Source organism: Ochotona princeps, chromosome 3, assembly GCF_030435755.1.
Source record: "Ochotona princeps isolate mOchPri1 chromosome 3, mOchPri1.hap1, whole genome shotgun sequence".
In the NCBI taxonomy this organism is placed as follows: Eukaryota; Metazoa; Chordata; class Mammalia; order Lagomorpha; family Ochotonidae; genus Ochotona; species Ochotona princeps.
Window position 1 is genome coordinate 107,066,416 of NC_080834.1, and position 27,925 is coordinate 107,094,340.

At 45.3% G+C, this 27,925-nt stretch overlaps 1 protein-coding gene and 1 pseudogene across 1 annotated transcript; one reads left to right on the plus strand and one right to left on the minus strand.

The window, feature by feature from the left end:
• The first annotated feature begins 284 nt into the window (after nucleotides 1-284).
• Nucleotides 285-27,864, plus strand: GNB4 (G protein subunit beta 4). The gene is made up of 9 exons (XM_058661069.1): nucleotides 285-375; nucleotides 4,352-4,390; nucleotides 4,997-5,103; nucleotides 7,830-7,893; nucleotides 9,885-10,047; nucleotides 15,710-15,776; nucleotides 15,881-16,082; nucleotides 22,611-22,827; nucleotides 27,603-27,864. Exons 1-9 carry the CDS (start codon nucleotides 319-321, stop codon nucleotides 27,707-27,709), a joined length of 1,023 nt encoding a protein of 340 aa, XP_058517052.1. The 5' UTR covers nucleotides 285-318; the 3' UTR covers nucleotides 27,710-27,864.
• On the minus strand, nucleotides 2,977-3,733 carry LOC101518720 (small ribosomal subunit protein eS12-like; annotated as a pseudogene).
• Nucleotides 27,865-27,925: the final 61 nt, after the last annotated feature.

The following is a 27,925-nucleotide window of genomic DNA, read 5'->3' on the forward strand; positions in this document are numbered from 1 at the left end:
GGTACAATGAAGCTGACAGCATTTCAAAACTACCAAAATCACTCAAGCAACATCCTCGGAATGCTCTTCCCCACACTGGGGTCTCTAAGGCGCATCAAAGGACCGTCCCCCGTCCCTGGGTGCTGATGTGCTTTGACAGCAAGGAGTGGCTCTCCTCACTCCCTCTCCTTCCCCTTTCAAAAAAAATGGGAACATTAAAAGGAAAATTAAATTTTAAAAGGTAAATTAAGATATAAATAGGAGATTGAATCAAAGATAATCTCCCTCTCTGTCTTGTCTCAGTTTTATTTGGTAGTGGCTGAAGTAACAGATTGGAAGATGAGTGAATTGGAGCAGTTGAGGCAGGAGGCCGAACAGCTGCGCAATCAGATCCAGGTAAGAATGTTTCCATTTTGCAGTGTTTACACTTGTATTTACTATCAGCCATGTACAACATTTGCTCATTAGTTTGTCAGTGTGCATATAAAATCATTTTTAGGGCCAGCCAAAATTTATATGTTTTTGTCATGCTTCTATATAACTCTCCAGAACTCATTCCTGCCCCATTCCTGTGTGGGTGAAGGGCTCTTGTGTTCCTGCGGAGTCAGGAGTCTCTGTGATTGCAGCTGTGAGACGGACTCCTTTCCCTCCTTGCTGCCCTAGAACCATAGATTTTGGGTGCAGTATTACCAGGCAGTCACACTAGGAACATACGAATCTCTAAAATGTTTGATTACAGAAACATTGAAATTTAGTGACAAAATCAGGACACTCTGACATCTTTTGCCTTTGGAAGTCAAAACAGTAATGAGGATGAGATACAGCTCTAGCAGAATGAAGTAGTGTAGAACTTCGCACCATAATAGGATGGGGAAGAGCTGCCAAGTGCACTGATGCAGCAGCCTGCGAGAAGGTGCTGGGGAAGTGGCCTGCAGCTGTAAATCTCATGCGAAGTAGAGAGCAGTGTGGAAGGGCCAGTCCGGGCAGCCCTTCCCTGCCACCACAGAGCAGAAGCTTCCTCGGGCTCTGTTGGTACTGAGCACTACTAAGGAAGGCAGGTGCTGAGAGTGACAGGACAAAGACATTCCATCTGGGAGGAGCCTCTCAGTGAGCAGGTGCAAGGAAGACTGGTTATGGCGGCCTGGCAGCTGTTTACTTCGTACAGAGAGAAGTGAAAGCTAAAATAGCTCGTATGCATGCACGAGGGAGCTGGGCACCGGGCAGGGAGACTCTAAAACCAAGCCAGCTGTGATCCTTTTCAGTGGGATGCTCTCACAAGAGCTCTTTCCAAAGAACTTGCTTAAGAGAAAAAATAAAATCTGAGTAGAGAGAATGCAAGGAAAAAAAAAGAAAGAAAGAAAGGGGCAGGAAAAGCAGTGGCTTCGGGAAGAAAGTTCACCAGAAAAGTGTTGATTCCAGGTGGAGTAAAGTCATAACCAGACTTAAACTGCGAGGGTTCCAAGGAGGTCAACGTTCAGATGGGAATAGTGCTAAGTGGGACACTTTAAAGAGCGAGATTCTCAGGAGTGAGCCTTGATGGAATTCTTCATGATCTTGGCTTAGGTAAATATGGCCAAAAGTACAAACAACAAAGGGAAGACAGACAAATTGGACTTCACCATAATTCAGAACTTCTGTGTCAAAAGACAGTAGCAAGAAATGAAAACAGCTCACAGAACAAGAGAAAATATTTACAAATCACACATCTAAGAAGGATCTAGTTTGTAGTATTTACAAAGAACTCCTATAACTGAGCAAGAAAGCTTAATTTAAATATTCCCATAGGTTTTGCATAGATACTCTTCCAGTATAGATACATATAGAATGTTATTTCAAAAAGTTTGTGGAAAACAGAATTAAAAGATTAGGTGTAAAGAATTTTGAAACACTTGCAATAGACACATGAAAATATGTCTAACTTAATCATTAAGGAAATGCATATAAGTCAAAACTGTAATGAGATGCTGCTCCGACAACAGTGGTTGTAATAATTTTATAAGACCATAACAGGTATTGGTGAGGCTGCAGATAAACTGGAACCCTGTTATCTAGTTCGCAGCAGTGTCAAATGGTAGATCTGCTGTGAACCAATTGAGGTGCCACAGGACCCAAAGGTTCTACTCCTAGGTGTGTGAGGGGTCTTTCAAATGCTTCCAGGAAGTGTGTATTATAAAATTATGTATTCTTTTTTTAAAGATTGATTTATTATTTTCATTACAAAGTCAGATATACAGAGAGGAGGAGAGACAGAGAGGAAGATCTTCTGTCCGGTGATTCACTCCCCAATTGAACGCAACGGCCAGTGCTGTGCCAATCCAAAGCCAGGAGCCAGGAACTTCCTCCAGGTCTCCCATGCGAGTGCAGGGTCCCAAGGTTTTGGGCCATCCTTTGTTGCTTTCCCAGGCCACAAGCAGGGAGCTGGATGGGAAGTAGGGCACTAGGATTAGAACCGGCGCCCATATGGCATCATGGTGCGTTCAAGGTGAGGACTTTAACCACTACGCTATCGTGCTGGTCCCAAAATTACAGATTTAAAATTTACTTTTAATTCCATTTTGTCACAAACTTTTTTAAGTACCCTGGACTCTCAAAAGAATTGAAAATACAAGTGTACACACAAAAGCCAGTGTATGGATGTCCATAGCATCATTATTCATAATAGCCCAAAATGGAAATAACACAAAGCTCCATCTCCTTTCATGGACAGACAGAATGTGCTGTATCATACAGTGGAATATTATTCATCATAGAGAGGAATGAGGAGGTCCTGACACGTGCCTAGCGAAAGAACCAATCACGGAAGGACCTGCATGGTGGGACTCCATCTTTACAAAAAGCCGATCTATGGAGGAAGAACATGAGTCAGTGATTACTAAGGGGGCAGCAGTAGTGGGAGGTGGAGAGAACAGGAATCCGTGGTGTGCTGAGTTTATTTCTTGGTGTGGTGGGAATGTTTTATTGTGTGTGTGTATGTATGCTAGCCAAATATCTGTCTGTTCATTTCTTGCATTTGAAGTATTCCTCGATGAAATCCTTGGCTGGAGACTCTTTGCCATAGTCCTTAATGACTACACAGCTGCAGCCAGCGCCTTGACGGGGCTTTCCTCTCAGTCAATTTTACAGAGGCCTAGCCGTCATTCCCCAGGTTTCTTTTTTTTTTTTTTTTTTTTTTTTAAAGATTTATTCATTTTATTACAGCCAGACATATACAGAGGAGAGACAGAGAGGAAGATCTTCCGTCCGATGATTCACTCCCCAAGTGAGCCGCAACGGGCCGGTACTGCGCCGATCCGAAGCCGGGAACCTGGAACCTCTTCCGGGTCTCCCACGCGGGTGCAGTGTCCCAATGCATTGGGCCGTCCTCGACTGCTTTCCCAGGCCACAAGCAGGGAGCTGGATGGGAAGTGGAGCTGCCAGGATTAGAACCGGCGCCCATATGGGATCCCGGGGCTTTCAAGGCGAGGACTTTAGCCGGTAGGCCACGCCGCCGGGCCCATTCCCCAGGTTTCTTGTTGTCGTCAGCCTTAGGGAGGCTGATCTGGTGTTCAGCACACAGGGCTCCACCAGTTCGACACAGAGAGGCTCATCACAGTTGGATGCAGGCAGGCCAAGGGGGCATGGCACTTGTCCAAGGCTCTAGGTCTCCAGGGATGCCTAGCGTCAGGCCGTGGTGGATGAGGGCAGTCTTCAGTACCTGTTGTAAAGCAGCGTTCCTGTCCACTGCACCTCCAGCAGCGATACCTTCCTCAGCCATAACGGCGGGCTACAAGTGAAGCCAAAAAATCTTTAAGATTTATTTATTTTTATTGGACAGTCAGATTTGCAGAGAGGGAGAGACAGACAGAAAGGTCTTCTGTCCACTGCTGATTTCCTCCTCCAGTGGCCACAATGGCCGGAACTGAGCCGATCTGAACCCAGGAGCCAGGAGCAGCTTCTGAGTCTCCCAAGCAAGGTCCCAAGGCTTGGAGCCATCCTCTACTGCTTTCCCAGGCCACAAGGAGGAAGCTGGAAGGGAAGTGGAGCAGTTGGGATACGAACCAGTGTATGGGATCCCTGCACATACACGAGGCTGCTGCGCCAGCCCTGTGGAGCTGAATCTTGAGTGCACTTGGGGCTCACCTCGGCAGCGACAGCAGGAAAAGGAAAATGCTTTTGTTAGATAATGACATTAGATGCACAACAGTTTAAATGTACTCAAAAGCACTGACTTACATGCTTTCAATTTTATGGGAATTTATTTCGATAAAAATTGAAAAACAAAGTGTGATGTAGTGAAGTGTTTATTTGTAAGCTGACATTTTGAGAAGAAAATGTTTACTCCTATCCGGAGGTTCCGATCTCATGCTGTTGTAATCGGCTTGCTCTATTTCAGGATGCCAGGAAAGCGTGTAACGATGCAACGTTGGTGCAGGTAAAGTGTTTGTGTTTGCTGTATGAAGCAACTGGACACTGACATAAAGTACATTCAGATTCTTTTAATTAATACTTAACAATAATAAAGTATATGAAAACATCTTATGATTTGTCGTATGCTACACAGAGCATGTATTTAAAAAAAGTGTTAAAAGTATGTGTGAAACAATAAATTCCATAAAATATGTAAAATTTTTTCTTATAGGGCGTCTTAGGAAAGTTTCATTAGCCTAATTAATATTAATGATTTCCATCAAAGAATTTTATATTATATGAATATAAAACTTTCTTATAGACAGTTAAAGTTGTGAAGTATCTTAATATATAGTACTAAATTTTCGTTTGTGGCTGGTTTTCTACTAAAGCTTAAAGGCAGGAAAATTATTCTGTAAGTTACCTACTGTAGGTAAGAAACAATAGCACATAATGTAAATTAATCAGTTTTTTGTGAGCAATGTATTAATTCTATGTTCTATAGAATTGTTACAATATCTTTAATTACTGTGTATTTATTGTATATCTACTATTTAAATTCCCTTAGTGTTTCTAGTTTATCTTTTGAACTATTTCTAAGGTAAAAGCTAATTTTGGTTGCTTTCCAAAGATCACATCAAACATGGACTCCGTTGGCCGAATACAGATGCGAACAAGACGTACCCTGAGGGGTCACCTGGCTAAGATCTATGCCATGCACTGGGGATACGACTCGAGGTTTGTCCGTGTCATTTGTAAACTGTTGGCACAATTATTTTCATTGAGAATTACCATTTGCCTTTCCAAACGAATTTATTTAAAAGAAAACTATATGCAGTGTTTGCAGAAAACACAGCCACTATGAGCATGTGACTTTAAAGTGTTCATTTGCATTTTAGAGATTTTAAAATCTTTAATATGGAAAATGAATAAACTGGAGAAACTTTTATTTTAAAAGAAGATTTACTGATTTTTATTGGAAATGCAGATTTAGAGAGGGAAAGAGACAGAAAAATATCTTCCACTGCTTCACTCCCTAAGTGGCCACAGAGGCCACAGGCCACAGAGGCCACAGGCCACAGGCCACAGAGGCCACAGGCCACAGAGGCCACAGAGGCCACAGGCCACAGCTGAGCTGATCCGAAGCCAGAAGCCAGAAGCTTTTTTCAGGTCTCCCAAATGGGTTCAGAATGCCAAGGACTTGGGCCATCCTCTGCTGCTTTACCAGGTCATTAACAGCTGGGTTGGACTTGGAGCATCCGGCACTCAAACCTGTGCCCATATGAGAGTCTGTTGAGCCGCCTCACCAGACCCCAAACTGGAGAAACTTTATAAGATTCTTTTGTTTTATGGTTTTGTGCTCTCTTTGTAAAAATACCCAAAGCAATTTTATTAGAAACCTGAAATTTTAGTTAATAGGCAGAAACTGATTGTATACCATATGTATAAGTTACTGGATATGCTGAAGCCATTTCTTACTTAAATCCACAAAGGATGGAATTATTTGAAACAAAGATATTTTCATCGCATGTGGCTTTCACTTCTCCAGGCCCAACCATAGACACATGTGCTCTGAGTACAGACACTCATGTGCGTGCACGGTGCCACCTGACCTGCAGCTGGACAGTGCGGTCACCACGACTGACTGTGTTCCTGACTGTGTTCCCGGGGTCACAGTGCAGCCTGGACTTTCTCCAGACTGTCTAGCAAAGGCAGGTCTGCTTGCAGTTTGGGCTATTCCTTTGATCTGGTTCATCTTATGGGGCAATGTTCAAACCAAGCAATTATTTTATTTTTTTTGATAGGAGTTGTACATCATTGTCTCCTCATGGAAGCCTCACTTGGTGCTTTCAGATGTAAACAGAATACCTCAGTGCAAAATGCAAGCGTCTCTTAAAGGAGGAATAAATTTTTTTTAAGTAACTATAATAAAGTTAGGATGAATGTTTCATCTTTTTCATAAAGCATCTTTTTAAATATTTATCTTACTTGAAAGTTAGAATTACAGAGACAGACAGATATTCCATCTGCTGTTTCACTCCCTCCCTAAACGGCTGCTACAGCCAGAGTTGGGCTGGTCTGAAGTCAGCAGCCAAGAGATTTCTTTGACTCTCACACGGGTGCAAGTGCCCGAGGCCTGCTGCTTCCCGAGGCCCCGAGCATGGAGCTGGAGCAGAAGTGGAGCAGCTGGAAACCAAAGCAGAGCCACGTGGGATGTTGATGTTGTAGACAGAGAATTAGCTTGCTACACCATCGTGCTGGCCCCAAAGAATTTTTTTTAAAGGCTCTGAAGAATTTTGAGATAAAAATAACTTGCCTGTTGACATAGCAAAGTTTTAGCTCAAAACAGAATCACTTGAGACCTTGGTTGTTGCTTTCCTTAAACATTTCTCAAGATTATTAATCCTCATAGTGAAACAAAAGTATCACCCAGACCTTCTCATCTTGTCTTCCCACCCATTTTGATTGCCAGCCCATTGCTTTCTGTTCTTCTCCACGCATACACAGATGGTACCAGCTGATCTTGAAGGCGTGTTTAGTCCTATCCCTTACCCTGCAGTCAGATCTTCCCTTTTGTAAAAGTAACAGTGACTGTTCCAGAAGAGCAGGGAAATGTTTCCCTAGAGGGAAGGGAACAGTGCTGGAGGCAGGCAGAGGGTAGTCATTTTTTTTAAGGATACACGATTTTAAACTATCATAAAAAATAAAACTGTAAAAGCCAGATCAGTGACTAATAAATTGTGTCATAGTTGATACACCATAGTCTATAAACAAAGCTTTGAAGTGTAAACCCAGCCTGCTTTTCTCAACTTGCTTTTCTTAGTTCTAGAAACACTATAGGTTCAGTTCCCGAAACTGCTGCATTTTCTGTCTCTTGTCATTGATGATTCTTACACCCTTCTCCTCAAATACAGACTGTTTTTAGCTCTCAGAAATCTGTTTTTTTCATGACGCATTCTTGTTCCTCTCTTACTAAGTTTCCTATGTAATTTTAAGTGTTATCGTCACCCTCTGGTAGTTTGAACTTTCTTGATTTCTTACAAATATGCATAAATGTCCCAGCAGATGGTAGAGGCTCAAGAGAAGGTGTGTATCTTGAGTTGAACCTGTGACATTAATGTCTGCCAACTGAACGAGATGGGATTGTCAGGAAATTTCAGGAAATCATTAAACTAGTTTGCTAATATCCACCATACTCTTCAATAATAACTAAAATTTTTCACCATGAGAAATTTAGAGCATAGCCAGGGACATTTTGGTCATTGCTGTTTTATTTTATAATTTGAATATGTTAGAAATTTGGACAGGTAGCAATAATTTTTAGGAGTTGAAAGAATCTTTTTGATATGAAGATTTAAATTAGAAAGATTGTATCTTTTCTGAGCTGTTCTATTTTAATGTGGTGCATAGCAAGCTACTTTTTTCCTTTGTGCATCAAATTATTTTTGTGTTTGTTCTTCTAGGCTGCTAGTCAGTGCGTCCCAAGATGGAAAATTAATTATCTGGGATAGCTATACAACAAATAAGGTAAAATTTCTTATCATTCTTTTACATACTCTTGTATTTGTTTGCTGACCACCAATTCTTTTAATCCTGACAGAGTTAGTTGCTTTCTAGGATTAAGTTTATTCATTCCATTTATTTTCATCTGTATCATTTCTTTAGTCTTAGTATTAACTTTTAATAGTTGGCCCTTTCCTATTTCCAAGCACAAACTTTGGGAACATTGTTTTGTTTCAGTCTTATATTTCATGCTTGAAATATAAGAAAAGAGTACCATTTTACATATAAAGGAAATTATAAAAGGAAAAAACTCTGAGTTCCTGATAACGCAAGGCTCTTGAGATCTTGATTTCTCATTGTGGGTGAACTACACAGCTCATGTGAAGCTTTCTCGGCCTACTCCAAGCACTGAGCTATATTTCTGGACTGTTCATATGCTAGATCAGAGGCCAGGTATGAGTGGCTGAGGTCTTCTGGTGGCCGAGACGATGGAGTCTCTCCATGTGTCCACTGGAAGGAATCCCTGATTGAAATTGTTGAGTGTAAAGAAAAAGCTTTGAGAATACTTTCCTAAGTCCAATACCTTTATACTCTATGTAAACATACAATTATTTTTACTAAATATTTAGAAATAGTATTTGTACCACTTGAGCAGTGCCCTCAGAGCATGCCCCACATTGAGGACCCTGGGATGGCTGGAAGGCTGGGTGGGACTTCTCCTTTTATCTCCCCCTGACTCCAGATACAGGAAAAAAAAAAGAATGTGGAAACAGTGGTGTTACCCACATTCCTGTCGCTCTTGACCCTTTGTGCTCTTAATCAACTATGTAAAGATTATCAAAATAAAATGATAATTAAAAAATAATAAAATACAAATCATATTTGTGAAATAAGATGGAGATTTTTTTAAAGCTAGATGATATGACAATTTAAAAAAACTGTGAATTAACATTAAATATGCCCCAGCTGTATTTTCCTAAAGCAAAAATACTTGTGCTTTTAAAAGTTACCCTTTGAGGTGAATTGAGAGTGCAGAGTAAGCAGGAGGCATACTGATGACTTGTAGGATGTTCAGCCTTGGCATTCCCTCCACCTTACAGTTTTCCACCTGCAACTGGTGGGGGTGAGGGTAGCAGGCCACCAGACAGGGGCAACCAGATCGGTACAAGACTGCCACCAGTGTTTGAGAGAGATCCTACAGAATGTGCCTAAATAGGGTGGTGGTGTCATCTCTTCCCGGGAGAATCATTTTATCACCCGAGAAAGTTGCTTGTTCCCTCCTTGTGTATTGTTCAGTGGTTTGAAGGAAGAAATTCTTCTTCCAAGCACTAATGCAAATATCACAGAATTTTAGTAAAATCTTTAACACATGACACTTAATTTTCCAAATGGCTATATCAGCATTGAGACATCTTTATGTCCTTGCTTCTATTAAAAGAATTATTTCTGAAAGGCCATTTTGTAGTTCCAAATGGTTTGATAATTTAGAAAATATTTATTTTTTATTTATATTTTTTGAAGATTTGTTTATTGGACAGGCCGATTTACAGAGAAGGAGAGATAGAAAGATCTTCCACCTGCTGGTTCACTCCCCAGATGGCCACAATGGCTGGAGCTGAGCTGATTCCAGGACTCCCACACGGGTGCAGGGTCCCAAGGCTTTGGGCCGTCCTCAACTGCTTTCCCAGGCCACAAGCAGGGAGCTGGATGGGAGGTGGAGCAGCCAGGACACAAACCACCGCCCATGTGGGATGTCATTCTCAGAGACGGAGGATTAGACATTTAAGCCAATGTGCTGGCCCCAGTCATGGGCATTCTGATGCAGCTTATGTTCTGTTTGTCATGGCTGATTTTCTCAAGCCACTTCATAGTTGTATTTGGCATTTTTCTTTTTTTCAGATGTACTTATGTTTTTTAGTAATATTTACTTCCCTGTAAACAGTTTAAAAAATCAAAGCCCATTCTTTTGTTCTTTGCTTAATCCTAACCCTTTGCGTGTGGCGTTTGTCCTGCAGATGCACGCCATCCCTCTGCGGTCCTCCTGGGTAATGACCTGTGCGTATGCGCCTTCTGGTAATTATGTGGCTTGTGGCGGCCTGGACAACATCTGCTCCATCTATAACTTGAAAACCAGAGAGGGAAACGTGAGAGTGAGCCGGGAGTTGCCGGGTCACACAGGTGAGCCTCACTGTCTTGTTTCTCCCTTTCACTCCTCTGTCCTGCCGTAGAATGCACTCATCAGGGACAGTGAGCGACACCTACACTCCCCGGTCACACCTGGGCGATAAACAGAGGGAGAACAGAAATGAGTATAAATAAGGGAGACAATCACTTTTTATAATCGTGTGTTTGCTGAATATCATTTTACTTCTCTTTCAAAAATAGTTGTATCATTCAAATGGCTGTTTAGCAGTTAAGATTCCCACATCCCATATTGGAGTTCCTGCGTTTCAGCCTGAGCTTCAGCTCCTGGAAGGAAGCAAAAGTCATGCTCCAGTAATTGGATCCTTGTGCTTCGTGTGGGCGACTTGGATTGAGTTTCCAGCACCCTGCTTCAGCCCCGCCCAGGCCTGGCTCTGGTGGACATTTGAAAGTCAGTCAGTGGATGGGATCTCACTCTCTCACTCACCTTACTTATGGTTTTTTTAAAGTAATCATTTTATTTTTGATGATTTTTGTATGCTTGGGAGGGATGCGTGCCCATGTGGACTACCAGCTAGGTGGGGAGGGTTGAGGGATACTGGAAAGTGGATAAGGCAAGTGCAGTCTCCTTTTTCCCTCTGCTGTCTGGGGGAGCTGGAGAGAGAAAGGAAGAGGGCTGCTCCCAGAAACCCAACTGCATCAGTATCCAAGGATGTGGAAGGGCCACTCAATGTCCTCCCAGCTCCCCAGGGTGGAGCATTTTCTGAGGATACTGCTTAAGTGGTTTTGATAGTCCCGAGATGCATTGATTTCATCACTCTAAGGTTAAGGAAATCCTTCCGAGGTCCATTGGCTGACATAGTCCACCTTCAGAGGCTTCATTTGCTCAGATATTTGTCCGGAAGAGCTGTCCAATTTGTTCTGCCCTCCATGGTTCTAGCTGTCCTCTGGAGGCCTCAGTGTGCCCCGTGAGCATCTGGGCATGCCATCCACAACACAGGCATCAGCAACTGTGGAGAACCATTCTGACACATGCACTTCATGGTCAGACCTGATCCTGTGATTTTCATTGTGGCTGGAGTTCTCAGTCCAGCGAAGAAACCTTGCCAGAGGTAACCCCAGCGTGACCCCAGTGTGTGCCAGCCAGTGCAGGGTTCAACTTAGTCTGTCACCCACATCTGCCTATACACACGTTGGAGGTTGCAGTCACCTGGTCAGTTTTGTTCCCAGCCCCATCTCATACACAAATCAATGGATGCTATGGCCCAGCCTCATCCTGCTCACCATACTCGGCTCTCATGCCCCCTAGTGGGAACTGCAGCCTAGTTGGAGCAATCCCCAGTAACAACTACTAGGACTGTCCCCAGCCCTGGTTCCTGTGTTTGCCAGTTTCTGCAGCAAACATCCCATTTAGCTCTTGTATACATCAATGGGCATTGGATTCTAACTCAACCCAACCAACCCTACTATGCAGCCCACACTCTTGCTAGGGGGTTCTACGGCCTGCCCTCAGCCCTGGTTCTCATGCTCACCAGTGGGAGTTGCAGCCCATCAGAGAGGTGTCCATGGTTTCCCTACTGGGCCCACTCCCAGCCCTGGATCTTTCACACTCCAGGTGCTTCTGCGGTCTAGCTTGACAGGATTTGCTCCCAGTCTCAGCACTTGCCAGCTGATGCTGTGGCAAAGCCCAGCCAGCCTGCACGTACTCTGGTTTGTGCATGCACTAATAGATATAGTTGGTTAGCCCAGCCTGGCTTCCCCAATCCAGCTCACATGCAGGAAACAGGTATTGTAGCCCTGCCCAGCCTAGTCTTCCCTCAGTCCCGTCTCTCACACTCACCAGCAGGAGCAGTAATCCAAAAGGGGAACCCCCCATAACCCTCCTGCTGGGCTCTCCACCCACCCCTCCCCCCACCAGTTGCATGTGCTGGTGGGTGCTGTGACCCAGGCTGGCATGGCCCACCTCACCTCATCATTTGCTAGGGGGTGCTACAGCCTAGTCCAACCCAGCCAGCCCCAGTCCCAGCCCTAATGTGAACTGGCTGGTGTTGCAGCCCAACCCTGCCTATCCTGCACGCTGTCCGGGTTCTCACATCTGCCAGTGGGTACTGTGAAGTGGTCCAGCCTGGCCTGCCCCCAGACCTGACCTACATCTATGTGGGTGGGTGTCTGTAACCTGGATTGGTTCTTGCACTCACCTGCAAAGACTACATCCTGACAGAGGAGTTCCCCAAACTCTTAGGTCACTTCCCATCTCTTGTGCACAATGGTGGGTCCTTGACCCAACCTGGTTTGCTCCACGTCCTGTCATGGCAGGAACAAAGGCCTTGCCCAACTGGCCTGTAAACATTCCAGCTCCTACTGTTGGGTGTTACGACCCAGCTGGGTCCACCCCCAGACCCAGCTCTCACATGGTTCAGCAAGTGCCGAGACTTAGCCCAACCTGTCCTACACCCACTCTGGCTCTCGTGAATACCAGTGGGTGCTGGAACCTAGCCCAGATTGGCATACCCCAGGCCAAGTCCACACCTGTGCCAAGCAATACTGCAGCCATGTTCAGCCCAGTTCGCTGCCCCCATTTCAGCTGCTGCGCTCACTAATGGGAGCTGCAGCCTAGCAGAGGTATTCCCTTAGCTCCCCGACCAAGCTCACTCCCAGCCACAGATCTTGGACATGCCAGGGGTTGCTCCGACACAGCTTGGCATAACTCATCAGCCAGCTTGGCCTTTGCCGTCAGATACTGCGGTCTGGCCTGCCTCCAGTCCTAAGTCCCCACTGGTAGGTGCTGCAGCTTAACCCTGCTCAGTCTGCTCCCATCCCTGGCTTTCATGAAAAACAACTATGATAGCCTAGCCTAGGATAGCATGGCCTGCACCCTAGCCTAGGACAGCATGGCCCACACCCTAGCCTGTCTCCCATGTATGCCAGTGTGCTGTGGTATGACCTGTCTATGTCAGGCCCGACCCATTATAGAGCCAACCCACACACCTGCCAACAAGTGTAGCATCCCTGCCCAGCCTGACCAACACCCAGCCCTGACTCATGCTCATCAGTGGGAGTGACCACCTGCCAGAGGAGTTCCCAAAGTGCCCCCCACTAGGCCTACTCCCACACCCAGATCTCATACACATCAGCCAGTGCTAGTCCCTTATCTGGTACATTCTGCCTGCTCCCTCCCAGTCTTGTCTTTTGTGTGTGCTCTTGGATATTGTGACCTGCCCCACACCCCACACCAGGCTGTGGGTGCTACAGCCTGGACCACACCAGCCTGTTCCCAACCCCACTACCCATGAGTATTGGTGAGTTCCACAGTCAAGCCACCTCAGCCCATCACCACTCCAGCTCTCAAGTGAACAAGCTGATAAGACAGTCCACAGGGGTGAGCCCATGATCCCCCACAGAACCTGCTTCCAGAACCCGTTTCTCTCTCCTGTGCTGGTTAGTGTCATGACCCATACTTACCCCAACACTCACTGGCAGGTACTCTGGTCAAGCCCTGGCAGGCAGGCCTCCCAGCCATGGCTTTCTTGTGCGCCCGTAGGCAGTGGTCTCAGTCCCAGCTCAGGTCTCCATGTTGGGGAATGTATTGGTCTGGCTCCCAAGGTCTTCTGGTTCTCTCCTCTAAACCACCCAGTCTCAGCTCCCTGGTTTACCTGCAGGTACAGGAGCCAGGTTGGTGGAAGTCCCCCAGAAGTCACTGCTCACCTGTCAGCATTCTCCCTCCACAGTCCTCTTTCCCACACATCTTCAAAACTGCTTCCCTGAGCAGGCCACAAGTCCCCATACCCACGAGCATGCAGACCCCCAAGTCCAGTCTTTCAGTTGTGTGCCCTGCCTGGGGCCCTGTCTGCCTAAGCAGGGCCCATGAACATGTGGATGTCCATACCCTGTCTGGTGGCATGCAGACCCCCAAGTCCAGTCTTTCAGTTGTGTGCCCTGCCTGGGGCCCTGTCTGCCTAAGCAGGGCCCATGAACATGTGGATGTCCATACCCTGTCTGGTGGCATGCTGGTGTCTGCCTCCCACATATCTTAAGGAAAAAAAAAAGTAGAACAGGTGACTATAGTGCCTGCCAGCTGTTAGCTGCTTTTCCCAGCAGCGACACTTGCCTAGGTACAGTGCAACCTAGGCAGTTGCCTACAGCTGGGGTCACTTATACTCTTCTCTTGTGTTGATTCTGGCTGCCTCTCCAGTAAATTTTTTTCAAGGATTTATTTATTTTTATTGGAAAGGCAGATATACAGAGAGGAGAGACAGAGAGGAAGATCTTCTGTCCGATGTTTCACCCTCCTAGTGGCCACAACGGCTGCAGCTGAGCTGATCTGAAGCCAGGAGCCAGGAGCTCTTCCAGGTCTCCTACGCGGGTGCAGGGTCCCAAGGCTTTGGGCCATCCTCAACTGCTTTCCCAGGCCACAAGCAGGGAGCTGGATGGAAAGTGGGGCTGCCAGAATTAGAACCAGTGCCCATATGGGATCCCAGGGCGTGTGCAAGGTGAGGACTCCAGCCACTATGCTATTGCTCTGGACCCCCGTAAATTTTTTAATGTTTCTTAAATAGTTGTGTTGTTTTTGTGAAGAAAAAAAAAAAGTAGAATTGCAAAAAAGAAAGAAACCTGAATAGTAAAATGTACAAAAAGCAAATATGATTTTTTAAGGTTTAGTTATTATTTTTATTGGAAAGGCAAATGAACAGAGAGTAGAGACAGAAAGCTCTTCATTCCACTGGTTCACTCCCCAAGTGGCTGCAGCACCCGGAGCTGAGTTGATCCAAAGCCAGAACCCAGAGCTTCTTCTGGGTCTCCCACATGGGTGCAGGGTCCCAAGGCTTTGGGCCGTCCTCGACTGCTTTCCCAGGTCACAGCAGGGAGCTGGATGGGAAGGGGAGCAGCTGAGATATGAACTGCCCATATGGGTTCCCAACACATGCAAAGGGAAAACTTTAGCCACTAGGCTACTGCGCCAGGCCCAGCAATATGATTTTATCTTCTGCTACTATGTAGTAGGAGGTTGTGGCATCTGTGTTCCGTTACATAATTGGAAGCATTCAATTTAAGATATTAATGAAGTGTTTTTCACCTCACAAGACTTGCTGGCTTTCCTTGCCAGTGTACTCAGCCCTCTTCCACGGCGTGGCTTTTGGTTAGCAGTGTTACTGAGGGGAGTTCATTGCCATTCATCTGATTTCCGCTCATAAATTTGTGGCAGTACTGTTTAACCAGGCTTTTCCAAAAATTTCTTGGATGGATTTCTGTCATTTGAAACGCCACATCTTTCCACTGGCAGGGGGTTGGGGAAGGACCTTGGGGAAGGGCACGGGCAACCCCAGAGCCTACGGAACTGTATCATAGAACAAAATAAAATAAAATTGTTCATTAAAAAAGCCACATCTTTCATAAAGCCTTCCTTGCTAGTCTTCTTTCTCACTGTTATTTTTAGTCTTTCTCCAGGATCTGAACATAGTTGTCCATGGATCACAGTGACTTCTGGGAAGGGGTCTCTATGTAATTGTCTGATGGCAGAGACCAGCACAGGACAATGTCATTGCTGTATTAACTTCCTGAAAAGGGTTTATTGATTAAATATATTTGAAGACCCACTAATTAAAACATCATACTGATATAATGTTTATAACCAGATGTGTTACTGTTTGGAGTTACTTGATCAATGATAACTTAAAGCTTGTTCCTCTCGCTTCTGCAGGCTACCTGTCCTGCTGTCGTTTTTTAGATGACAGCCAAATTGTCACAAGTTCAGGAGACACAACTTGGTGAGTTGATCGCAGAGGTCTGTGGGGGAGAGAAGAGTCCTAATAGGACCTGAAGGCAGAGGAGCTGATCGTCCCTGATTGTTTTTATTTACTTTTGATTACAGTGCACTGTGGGACATCGAAACGGCCCAGCAGACCACCACGTTCACCGGGCACTCGGGAGACGTGATGAGTCTTTCCCTTGGTCCCGACATGAGGACTTTTGTGTCTGGTGCTTGCGATGCATCTTCCAAATTATGGGATATCCGTGACGGCATGTGCAGGCAGTCATTCACAGGGCACGTCTCCGACATTAACGCTGTCAGTGTAAGTGAACAGCGTTTCTGAAGAAAGTGTATTTTGAATTTGCAAGTGTTGTGCTCTGTGGCATGATGGTAGCAGCAAAGTGCACTTTAGAGTTCTTATTAACTATGTACTACTTCAACCTTGACTACCAAATGGTAAGGAATTGGTTTCCGCCCCCCACCCCCGCCTTTCAAGCTTTGATTACTCTATGATTCTAGGTCTTTATTTCTAGCTAGTTTGTTTTTTTTTTATTCCCCAGAGAAAAAGGGATAGATCGTCTTGAGCAAATAGGCAGATCAGGGATGGCCACACTTGTGTATTCGGAAGAGAAAAAAAGTCCTATCCTTCAAGGTAAAGGGAACAATGCTAAGGAAGAAAAAGGCAGCAGAGTGGTGTCAAGAGTGTGGCTTCTAGCAAAGCCAGCTGTGGGAGCGGGCTCATAAGCTACTTACTAACCTTTGTCAGCCTCACGTTCCTCAGTTTGTAAAATGAGGTACTACCACCTTTATGCATAAGGTAATGAGAAGACTTAATGAAACTGTGGCGGTGCTCGGTAAGTGCTGCACATTCGTTACAAGCTAGTTCGCATCACAGCAGAACCCAACAGATCACCGCAAGTAAATTCTGCCAGACAAGAAGTACTGTGTATGGAGCCAGCCTTTGGCACAGCAGTGAAGATGCCACAGAGAACAGCCAGGGGCCATCTGAGAATGCCTGATTCCAGTCCCAGCTCTGCCACCATCCAGCTTCCTGCTCATGTGCAGCCTGGGCGTCAGCCAGTGGTGACTGGGATCACTGAGGTCACTGGTTCCTGCTACCCCCGTGGCAGACCCAGGCTGAGTTCCTGGCTGCTGACGTGGGCCCAGCCCCACCTTGGCTGTTGCAGGTATTTGGGGAGTGAGCCAGCAGATGTAAGACCCACATCTCTTTGTATTTCAAGTAAAGTGAAAGTAAACAAATTGAATATAAAAGCACTGAATGTATATGAGGATGAACTAGCTAGATGATTTATAAGTTAGGATGAAACCAAAATAGCATTCTTTTTTTTTTAAAGATTTATTTATTTTATTACAAAGTCAGATATACAGAGAGGAGGAGAGACAGAGAGGAAGATCTTCCGTCCAATATTTCACTCCCCAATTGACAGCAATGGTCGGTACTGCGCCGATCTGAAGCCGGGAACCAGGAACCTCTTCCGGGTCTACCCCCCGTGGGTGCAGGGTCCTCGACTGCTATACCAGGCCACAAGCAGGGAGCTGGATGGGAAGTATTAGCTAGATGGGAAGGATTAGAACCGGCGCCCATAGGAGATCCCAGCGCATTCAAGGCGAGGACTTCAGCTGCTTGGGCCACCAGGCCCCAAAATAGCATTCTTTTTTTTTTTTTTTTTTTTTTTTTAAAGATTTTATTATTATTGGAAAGCCGGATATACAGAGAGGAGGAGAGACAGAGGAAGATCTTCCATCCGATGTTTCACTCCCCAAGTGAGCTGTAATGGGCCGGTGCTAAGCCAATTCGATCCGGGAACCAGGAACCTCTTCCAGGTCTCCCACGTGGGTGCAGGGTCCCAAAGCTTTGGGCCGTCCTCGACTGCTTTCCCAGGCCACAAGCAGGGAGCTGGATGGGAAGTGGAGCTGCCGGGATCAGAACCGGCGCCCAAATGGGATCCCGGGCCTTCAAGGCGAGGACTTTAGCCGCTAGGCCATGCCGCCGGGCCCACCAAAATAGCATTCTTAACAGCAATCCCGATAGTTGCAACATGGTCAGAACTGAGGGAAGGAGAGTTAGGAGGAGGTAGGGAGAGTGTGAGTTGGATAAATGCTCTGTGTCAATATGTGCCCAGGATATTTACACAGATATGACTGAACTTTAACTAGTACTGTAGTGGGGAACAGCGCGGTGACCTAGTGGCTAAAGTCCTCCCCTTGAATGCACTGGGATCCCATATGAATGCCAGTTCTAATCCCGGCAGTCCCACTTCCCATCCAGCTCCCTGCTTGTGGCCTGGGAAGGCAGTCGAGGACGGCCCAAAGCCTTGGGACCCTGCACCTGCGTGGGAGACCTGGAGGAAGTTCCTGGCTCCTGGCTTCAGATGGGCGCAGCACTGGCCGTTGCGGTCACTTGGGAAGTGAATCATCAGATGGAAGATCTTCTTCACTGCCTCTCCTCCTCTCTGTATATCTGACTTTGCAATAATAATAAATAAATCTTAATTAAAAAATAAAAGTACTGTAATAGCCAGTAGCTAGGTATACAAGACGCATTCTAGTTTTATAAGAAGATTTTTGTAAGACTTATTTGCTTGTACTGAAGAAGTAGATTTACGAAGAGAAGCAGAGACAGAGAGAGAGAGAGAGAATCTTTCACCCACTGCTTCACTCCCCAAGTGGCCACAATGGTTGGAACTGACCCAATCCAAAATCGAGCCAAGAGCTTCTTCTGGGTCTGCCATGTGGGTGTAGGGTCCCATGGGCCATCCTCCACTGCTTGCCCAAACCACAAGCAGGGAGCTGGTTTGGAAGTAGAACAGCCAGAACATGAACCAGTGCCTATATGGGATGCTGGTGCCATAAGATGAAAGGTAGTTTTACAGAAACAATTTGAAAGTTTTTTTTCTTACCATGCACATATTAAAATCACTTGTATACATTTTATAGATAAAATCAGAAGTTAAATGCCTTGCTATCATTTCCATAAGCCCCTTCTGTTGGGGTTCAATGAATCCGAGCGAGACTCCAAGGTGAGTGAGATGAGTTTAATGTCTAGTCCGAGGGGCAACCTCTTGCCATAAGCAAGAGCTTATGAATAATCGTGAGATTTTTACAGTAAGAGAATCAAAAGCTGTGTGACAATGAGCAAGTACATGATTAGGGGCTAACAGTGACACAAAACAGAAAGCATGCGACAGGAATTTACAGCGTATAGGCTTAGGGGTCCTGATCATATCACTTCAATGCAGACAGTAATCAAACAGCATGCCTCGAAAGTAGCTGTCTTTCCCGTCAATCCAGAAACTCCAAGGTTATCCGGGTCTCCTGCCTGCCTCCTGGTCTTTCAGGAAACAGGAGCTTCGCTTGTAACAGGAAGCAGGTGTCTCTTTGGAGATTCCAGACTTCCAGGAATACAGTCACCTTTACAATTTACCCTTATATCCTTCCCCTTAAACCAGCTTGTGTAAAATAATAGCATTTTATAGCAAATAAGCCTCACACTTGCCATCCTTCATCCCATCATGTTAATCAGATTATGGATATTCTGATATGCCTGATTTTATAAGGTTTTTCTGAGGAGAAGTAGCAGGAGTCTGTTTATTTTAGGTCAAGATGTTGGATTTAATTTTCCTAAGTTTTTTTAAATTGACCATGGGTGTTTGGTTTTAGCAAAGGCTTCTTTTCTGCACTTATTGAGATGATTATGTGGCTGTTGTTTTTCAGCCTATTAAAATGATAAATGTCAAACTCCTCTGCCTCCTCTTTGTATAGAATTGTTTATTTGTAAGTCAGATGAGGGAGGGAGAGATTTTCCACTTGCTGGTTCACTGTCCAAGCGGCCACAGCAGCTGGGACCCACGTCCAGGTCTCCCCTGGGACAGCAGGGGCGCAACTACCACTGCGTTCCCAGGTGCTGTGGGAAGGAGCTGGGTTTGTAAGCAGAGCAGCCAGGACTCAGATCAACTCTCCTATGTAAACGGCAGCATGCGGAGCAGCAGGTTAGCCTACTGCACCACAGTCCCAGCCCTAAAAATGTATCTGTTGAATCCATTTCTCCATGACCCTTTAAAACCATCCTGTGTGGATTTGATCTGCTAAGATTATTTGACAAGCTCTACATGTATAGCCATGAAGGTTGTTCCATTTCTTTTAAATCTTGAAATGTTTTATCTGGCTCTGGTATCATTTAAAAGAGTTGTTATCTCTCTATTTTTCTGGAAGATTTTGTGTGTAATTAGTAGTATTTCTTCTTTAAATATTTTATTCTGCGTACCTGCAATGCTATCTGGCTATGGAGTTTTCTTTGAGGGGAACAATTTCACATTTCGTGTCTTAGTAAACACAGGGCTGTTGAGGTAATCCATTTCTTTTTATTTTTTTGTTTTTGTTCTAAATTTTATTTTTGATGTTCACACCGTCGAGAAGGCTGTGTACTCTTGTGGGCTCCTGATTAGGGTAGGAAGGGCCATGGTGTGTAGGAAAGAAGGTGTGGGGCAAGTGTTTCCAACTTTTTCTTTTCTTTCGTATCTGCAAGGTTGGGCAGCGGGAGGGGGCTGCTCCTCACTGCCAGCTGCACTGCCTCTGGGGATGTAGACTGTCACTTGGCATCCATTTCTTCTGATAGAGCTTTGATTGTATGTTTCTTTTTAAGATGCATGTATTTATTGGAAAAGCAAGTTAGAGTGGAAGAGAGTGCCCGCTGCTGTCCACTGTTTGACTCCCCAAGTGGTGACAGTGGCCAGGGCTGAGCCAGGCCCAAGCCAAGAGCCAGAGCTCCATCCGACTCTCCATTGTGGGCAGTAGTAGCCCAAGTACTTGGGCCGTTATCTGCTTCCCTAAGTGCAGTTTCAGCAGGCTGGATTAGAATTGGAGGAGGTGGGATTCGAACTTGTGCTCAAATGGGATACCGGTGCATAAGCTGCTACTTAAAACTCACTGCAGTCCGTTCTGTCTGTGCGGAGCCAGAGCCTCCAGTGGAATTCTTGCACTTTTGTGGAGCCAGAGGTGCTGGTGGCTTCTGTCTCTTTCATGATCTCTGGGGTCTGGGGACTTGCACTGGGGGCTGTTGGAGTAGACATGAGATACTTTTGCCACTAGGCTACCGCACCAGACATGATTTATAAAGTCATATGCATTTTATTGAGTTTTTGCTTCAGTCTGTTGAAGTTAGAGGAAAACACTTAAATGATTTCAGATTTAGTGAAATTTGCTTCATTATCTAGAAAAGGGTTGCTGTGGTTTGTCTCGTGGGATTCAGGGGTAGAAAGCTTATTAGCTCAGTGGCTCAATGACTCAGTACATAAATCCTCACCTTGCAAGACCAGGATCCCATAGGGGTGCATGTCTGTGTCCTGGCTGCTCCACTTCCCACCCAGCTCCCTGCTTAAGGCCTGGGAAAGCAGCAGAGGACGACTCAAGTCTTTGGGGCCCCGTACCTAGCAGAAGCTCCTGGCTTCAGATTGGCTCGACTATGGCCATTGCGGCCATTCGGAGAGTGAACTGGCGGAGGGAAGATCCTTTTCCATCTACCCTTCGTTCTTTTCCGCTCCTAATCTCTGTAAATCTGCCTTTCAAATAAAAATAAATATATCCCTAAAAGATTTGATTATTTGAAAGGAGAATTCAGAGACCAGAAAGAGGCTGTCCTTTAACTAATTCACTCCCTCAGCAGTCAGAACTGGGCCAGGCTGAAACCTGGAACTCATTCTGGGTCTTTCGTGAGTGGCAGGGCCCTGTACTGCTGCGCCATCTTCTGCTGTTTGCCCAGGTGCGTTAGTGGGGGCTCGATTGGAAATAGAGAAACAGGACTTGAACTGGTGCTCAAATAGGTTGCTGGCGTCGCAAGGGGAGTCTTAACTTGCTGTACTACAATGTGATCCCCTTGGCTTAAAATTTTTTTTATGATTATTGTCTTACTGATTTGAAGAAAAGGAAAGCAGAAAGGGACCAACAGCTCTACCATGCACGGTTTCACTCATGTGTGTACAGTTAGTATTGAGCCAGACTGGAGCCAGGAGCCAGGAACACAGCCTGGGGTCTCCCACATGGGTAGGGGGGATGCAGACACTTGAGACGCATCCTGCCGCCTCAGAGTGTCCCGTAGCGACAGGCTGGAGTCGGCAGTCAGGCTGGGCACCCAAGCTCCGGCAGTTGGATATGGCATATGAGCGTCCCAAGTGGCATTGTGACCACTACGCCAAACACCCACCCACCCGTTAATTTTTGATAAAATGTGGACTTTAAATAAAAACAGGGGAAAAGGGAGAGTTGGTGTGATGATTCAATTGGCTGATCCTCCCCTTGCATGCGCTGGGATCCCATGTGGACACCAGTTTCTGTCCTGGCTGCTCCAATTCCCATCCAGCTCCCTGCTTGTGGCCTGGGAAAGCAGTCGAGGACGGCCCAAAGCCTTGGGACCTTGCACCCACGTGGGAGATCCGGAGGAGGCTCTGGGTTCCTGGCTTCAGATTGGCACAGTTGTGGCCATTGTAGCCACATGGGGAATGAGCCTTGTGGACGGAAGATCTCTGTCTTTCCTTCTCTCTGTAAATCTGCCTTTCCAATAAAAAGAAATAAATGTTTAAAAGACATGGAGGACCAAAGTCAGTGTTTATTGAATACTTGCTGTGTGTTTCGTATGTTTGGTTTTCATTCAGTGCTAAGCAACATTCTGAGGCTAAGGTCCAGATGAGTTAGTAGTCTTCAGTGCCTAACGTGGTAAGTAGCTAAGCCGGAACTCAACTCTAGACCCTTCTTACCATAGCACTTGGTGTCTTACTACCTGCCACGGTTTTTGTATACATAGTGGAGATAAATGTGTATTGATTTTCTCTTCTAGTTTTTTCCAAATGGGTATGCCTTTGCCACTGGCTCTGATGACGCCACCTGCCGACTCTTTGACCTCCGTGCCGATCAAGAGCTGTTACTGTATTCTCATGACAACATCATCTGTGGAATCACTTCCGTGGCTTTCTCAAAAAGTGGGCGACTCCTGTTAGCGGGCTATGATGACTTCAACTGTAATGTGTGGGACACGCTAAAAGGAGACCGTGCAGGTTAGTACATAGGCCCACACTGGGTTCTGGTTTTCAGGACACAAGGTCACCCCGGCTGTCTCCCAGGTCTTTGGGGGTGTTGTGCGCTGTGGAAAATGGTTAAAGCACTGGCAGTTACACCCATGGGGTTGCCCTTTGAGTACAGTCACGGCCCATAAGCCACACTTCTGTTTTCTGAAGAGAAATGTTTACTGTCAGTTCACTAATATTTTGTTTGGTAAGGTTTGCTTATAAAAAAAAAAGAATTGTGACTGATTCAGTATGTTATTTTACAAACCACAATATTCTTTCTTAATTAAAAAAAAGTTTTAAGATTGATTTATTTTTATTGGAAAGGCAGAGAAAGATCTCCCATCCGTTGGTTTACTCCCCACAACAGTTGGGGCTGAGCTGATCTGTAACCAGGAGCCAGGAGCTTCTTTCAGGTCTCCCACGCGGGAGCAGGGTCCTAAGGCTCTGGGCCATCCTCGACTGCTTTTCCAGGCTACAAACATGGAGCTGGATGGGAAGTGGAGCAACCATGGTGTGAACCAGCACTTATATGAGGTTCTGACATGTCAAAGGTGAAGATTTAACCACTAGTTAAATCTTCTTATAACCAGAAGGAAAACATCGTTACCTGCCGCTGTAATTGTCTTCCTTCTGGAGCAGTCCATTCGGGACAAGGCCCCTTAGCCTTACTGTCTTCTCAGGTTCTAAAATAGTCAAGCATCCATCAAGCCATATGAAGATGTCTGTCATTGAAAATCTATGCAGTGGAGTGATTTAAATTTTTTCTCAAAAACTCAGTTCTACTAGGGCTGGCACCAAGGCGTAGTAGGTTAGCTTCCCTTCGATGGCACCAGCATCCCAGGTAGGTGCCAGTTTGAGCCCAGTTGTTCCACTTGGTGATCCAGCCTCCTGGATGGCCGGGCTTGGCTCCAGTCCTTATGTCCTTGCACCCACAAGGGAGCCCAGAGGAAGCTCCTGGCTCCTGATCGGCTCAGCTGTGGCCGTTGCAGCCATCTGGGAGTGGAGCACTGAGCCAGAGATTCTCTGACTCTTCTCTGTAACTCGGCCTTTAAAATCAGTTGTTTGCAAAAGATCTACTTAGAATGGTACCAGAGCACTGGGCTAGTTCTCGATGGCTTGTTTCCGGCCGCAGCAGCCCGGAGCCACAAGCCCTGCGTTCTCCCCATCCTCTCAGGGAGGCAGCATTGCTGTGTTTTGGCTCTGAGCAGATCTGTTGTTGGTCACAGGCAATGAGCATCTGGTGTTAGCATCTCTGCTCTCACTACAGCTGTCTCTCTTCATCCTCCCACTTTTCCCTATACAGTATATGTTTTTAGAATAATATTCAGTGTTTACATAATTATGGCACAAGATGTATTCACTGCTGAGCAATTAAGTAATCTGTGACTAATCCTGTTGTACAAGTCTACGATGCTGCAATCCTAAAATGGAATTTTTTTTTTTTGGTTTATACTTTTTTAATGTAGTTCTGCCAGTGTTGATAATGTCTCAGAGTGGATCTGTTTGTATTTGAGGGCCTTTTTTAAGAAAGATTTTTAAAAACTTTTATTGGAAAGGTAGAGTTAGCGAAGGCGAGGTGGCTGCAGCACACAGGACTGGGCCAGGCTGAAGCTAGGAGCTTCCTGCAGGTCTTGGATCTGGGTGACCGAATCCCAAACACCGTGAATGAGCAGTCATACAGGATGCCAGCACCACCGCAGTGGCTTTACGTGCTGTGCCACAAGACCACCTCTCCTTCAGGAAGTCTTTTTTTTTTTTAACATATTTTTATTGCATTTCATTTTTTAAAATTAATTACATTGCATCATGTGATACATTTTTTATGCACTGGGATTCCCCCCGCCCCTTCCCACACCCTCCCCCCACGGCAGATTGCTCCACCTTGTTGCATTTCCATAGTTCAAATTCAGTTGACATTCTTTCATTGGAGATATTTACTAAGCATAAAGTCCAGCATCTTATTGTCCTGGTAAGTTCAGTGGTTTCTTGGTGAGACCATCTCTGGTCTGAAGGTAGAGCCAGCAGAGTATCATCCCAATCAATTAAAAACCCCAACATAATATTTCCAACCATTTACAACATTGTGGCATTAATTGACGTGGTATTGATTAACCAGTATGTTAATAGGAAAATGCAGGTTCTCAACCACAACCTGTGACTTCTGCATAGACATTTCAATTTTGATTTATATTCAACCGTGTTCTATACACCTTAAAATGGCTTAGATTGCTATTCAGCTGTCTCATGCCTATTTTAATTTTAGTATTTAGCAGTTTATAGCATTGAAGCATGTTTTCGCTGAACCTGGCTGTTTTTCAGGTGGTCTAACGCTATAATTCTAACAGGATATATGTCAACAGTTTAGGAGAGCATGTTTAGGAGGGGTGTGCAGAGAAATCTTCCATACCCCAGTGAGGAGTAACTAATCTTTGTGTCCCACCCAGTGAGGTATAAGTGCATCCCCGCTGACCGTTTCCTGTCTGTTTCTAAGCTTTCCTTGTTGTTCTCTGTCTGTCTATTCTAATTTTGTTTGTTTGTTTGTTTTGAGGAGTTCCTGGAGCGCTCCTGATGATGGTTATTACGAGAGGGGGTGGGGACCCAAAGTTGGAGGCAGACAAGGACCAGGGAAAGCTCCTGCAGGAAGTCTTAGTGATTCTTCAGTAGTCTAGTGAAATCTTACTTTGCCTTATCTGTATCTTAGTTCTAGCAATATAAATCTGGACCCCTAAACTTACCTTTTAGTTCCTTTTTCCACCAACTTTTGCAGTAGCCTCATACTTGAGGTTGAGTTTGCTTTTGCTTATATAACTAGTTTGTCTGGCTCAACTAGAACTTCTGCCTTGAAGTGGAATCCTGATTTCTGGGCTGTTCGTTCATTCTGTTCTCCAGGATCACTTGAAGTATTTATTTATTTATTTAAAGATTTTTTTTTTAATTGGAAAGTCAGCTATATAGAGAGGAGGAGAGACAGAGAGGAAGATCTTCCATCTGCTGGGTTATTCCCTAAGTGTTCTCATTGGCCAGAGCTGAGCAGATCCGAAACCAGGAGCCAGGAGCTTCTTCCAGGTCTCCCATGTGGGTGGAGGGTCCCAAGGCTTTGAGGCCGTCCTTGACTGCTCTTCCAGGCCACAAGCAGCTGAGTGGGAAGCAGGGGAACCGGTGCCCATAGGGGATCCCAGTGCATGCTAGGCAAGGACTTTAACTGCTAGGCTATGGTGCCAGATATGACTTGAAATATTTAAATATAGTGTTAATTTATTTCATCCCAGAATGATTAGTTTGCTCATTGCCAAACATTGTCATACTAGAAGTATTACTTAATTGAAAAAGATAACCTTCTGCTACTGACAGTGAATGAAAATGATATGCTGAAAAGCAGATTGTTTTAAAAGAGGGGTGCAGGCTTCAGCCAATTATAAATGCTACTGCCACGTCAGAGCCTCAGCTCAGTTCCAGCCTCCTGCCAGTGTGCCCCGCCAAGACACCGGAGCTGATGGCTCCCTGCCCGCCTTGTGGGAGATCTGATTGAGTTCCTGTCTGCTGAGGCTAGCCTGGCCAAGCCAGTTGCGTTGGGCATTTGCCAAGTGAACCAGTGGAGGAAACTTTGCCTGGCTTACAAATTCTTACTAAAAATTAGACATTTCTCCGCATTATTGAGAATATTTAATTTGCTCCTCTGTGGTGATCAGGCTATCAGGTTTAACTTTTTTATTATTATTCGATTCGTTTTCATTTGTGAAAGGCACATGAACAGATGGAAAAGTCACAAAGATTTCTTCCATCTCCTGATTTACTCCCCAAATGGCCCAAGCTGGGCTGGTCAGAAGCCGGGAGCCAGTTGCTTCTGTGTCTCCCATATGGGTACAGTGGCCTGAGGATTTGGGCCATTCTCTGCTGCTTTCCCAGGCCCAAAACAAAGTTCGGCTGCAAGCAGAGCAGCTGGATATGAACTGGTACCCAAACAGAGCTGATCCCAAGCCGATGCTTGCAGGCAGAGAATTAGCTTGTTGAGCTGTGGTGCTGGCCTCTCACTTTATTAAAAAAAAATTATTTACGTACTTGACAGGCAGTTATAGAGAAAAAAGCCTTCCATCTATTGGTTCACTCGCCAAATGGTTACAGCCAGCAGCCAGGAAGTTCATGCTGGTCTCCCCCATGGACCTCAGTGGCCTAGGCGCTCAGGCCATCTGCCTTCCCAGGACTCAGACACAAACCACCGCTCAAATGGGATGCTGCCTTCACAGGCAGTGGCTTAACCCTGCTGCACAATGCTGCCTCCCACCCCGGGCTTAACTTTAATATGCAAAAGAAATTAAAACCAGATTAATTTGATGGCTTCAAGAAATTATAAGCAACAGCATTCCAGTGGTGGAAGTTAGCAGAAGAAAATAAATGACAGTAATTTTGAAATTGCTTATGTAAGGCAACATCAGTGACATTCATTCAATGTTTTGTTTTTGTTGAAGCCAGCCTGGGTCAGTAGGAAAATCTGCAGTGCCATGAACTTACAGAGATGCAGAGTAAACATCAGCATCCGTTCTCATATAAAGGAGCTTAATTTTGAAGCGATTTTTCAAAAATCAAATGCAAAGTGCTATGGATCAGAAATTCAAGTAATACAAAAGGCTACCTTTTACATATATGCTCAGTCCACACATCTGAGGCCGCAGGGCACTCCATTACGAGTTAAATGCCTTCTAAGTTTTTATGTATGCATTTACTTACTTCTAAAACTGCTAACTTTCTTCACAACTTTTTTTCAGGTGTCCTTGCTGGTCATGACAACCGTGTCAGCTGTTTAGGTGTCACTGATGATGGCATGGCTGTGGCAACAGGCTCGTGGGACAGTTTCCTTAGAATCTGGAATTAACAGTGTGGTCTTAACCTAATTTCTGTTCTCCATTGGTATCTGGAGAAATCAATTCTACAGCCTATAGCTGTGAAAAAAGAAAATTCTACCTTATATTTGCAGGTAAAGATTTTTCTATTGAGATTATTACAAACAAAAAGCTTTCAGTCAAGTACAAAAACAGTAGAGGGAGGCGAGGCGGAGCAGAGGTGCCTGCGGAGATCAGGAAGACCAGTG

Excerpts from the sequence above, each read along its gene's own strand:
- GNB4 (XM_058661069.1), top strand. The coding sequence starts at position 319 with ATGAGTGAATTGGAGCAGTTGAGGCAGGAGGCCGAACAGCTGCGCAAT. Across the intron at positions 5,104-7,829 it reads CACTGGGGATACGACTCGAG|GCTGCTAGTCAGTGCGTCCC; the intron begins GTTTGTCCGTGT and ends TTGTTCTTCTAG. Across the intron at positions 22,828-27,602 it reads GCTAAAAGGAGACCGTGCAG|GTGTCCTTGCTGGTCATGAC; the intron begins GTTAGTACATAG and ends ACTTTTTTTCAG.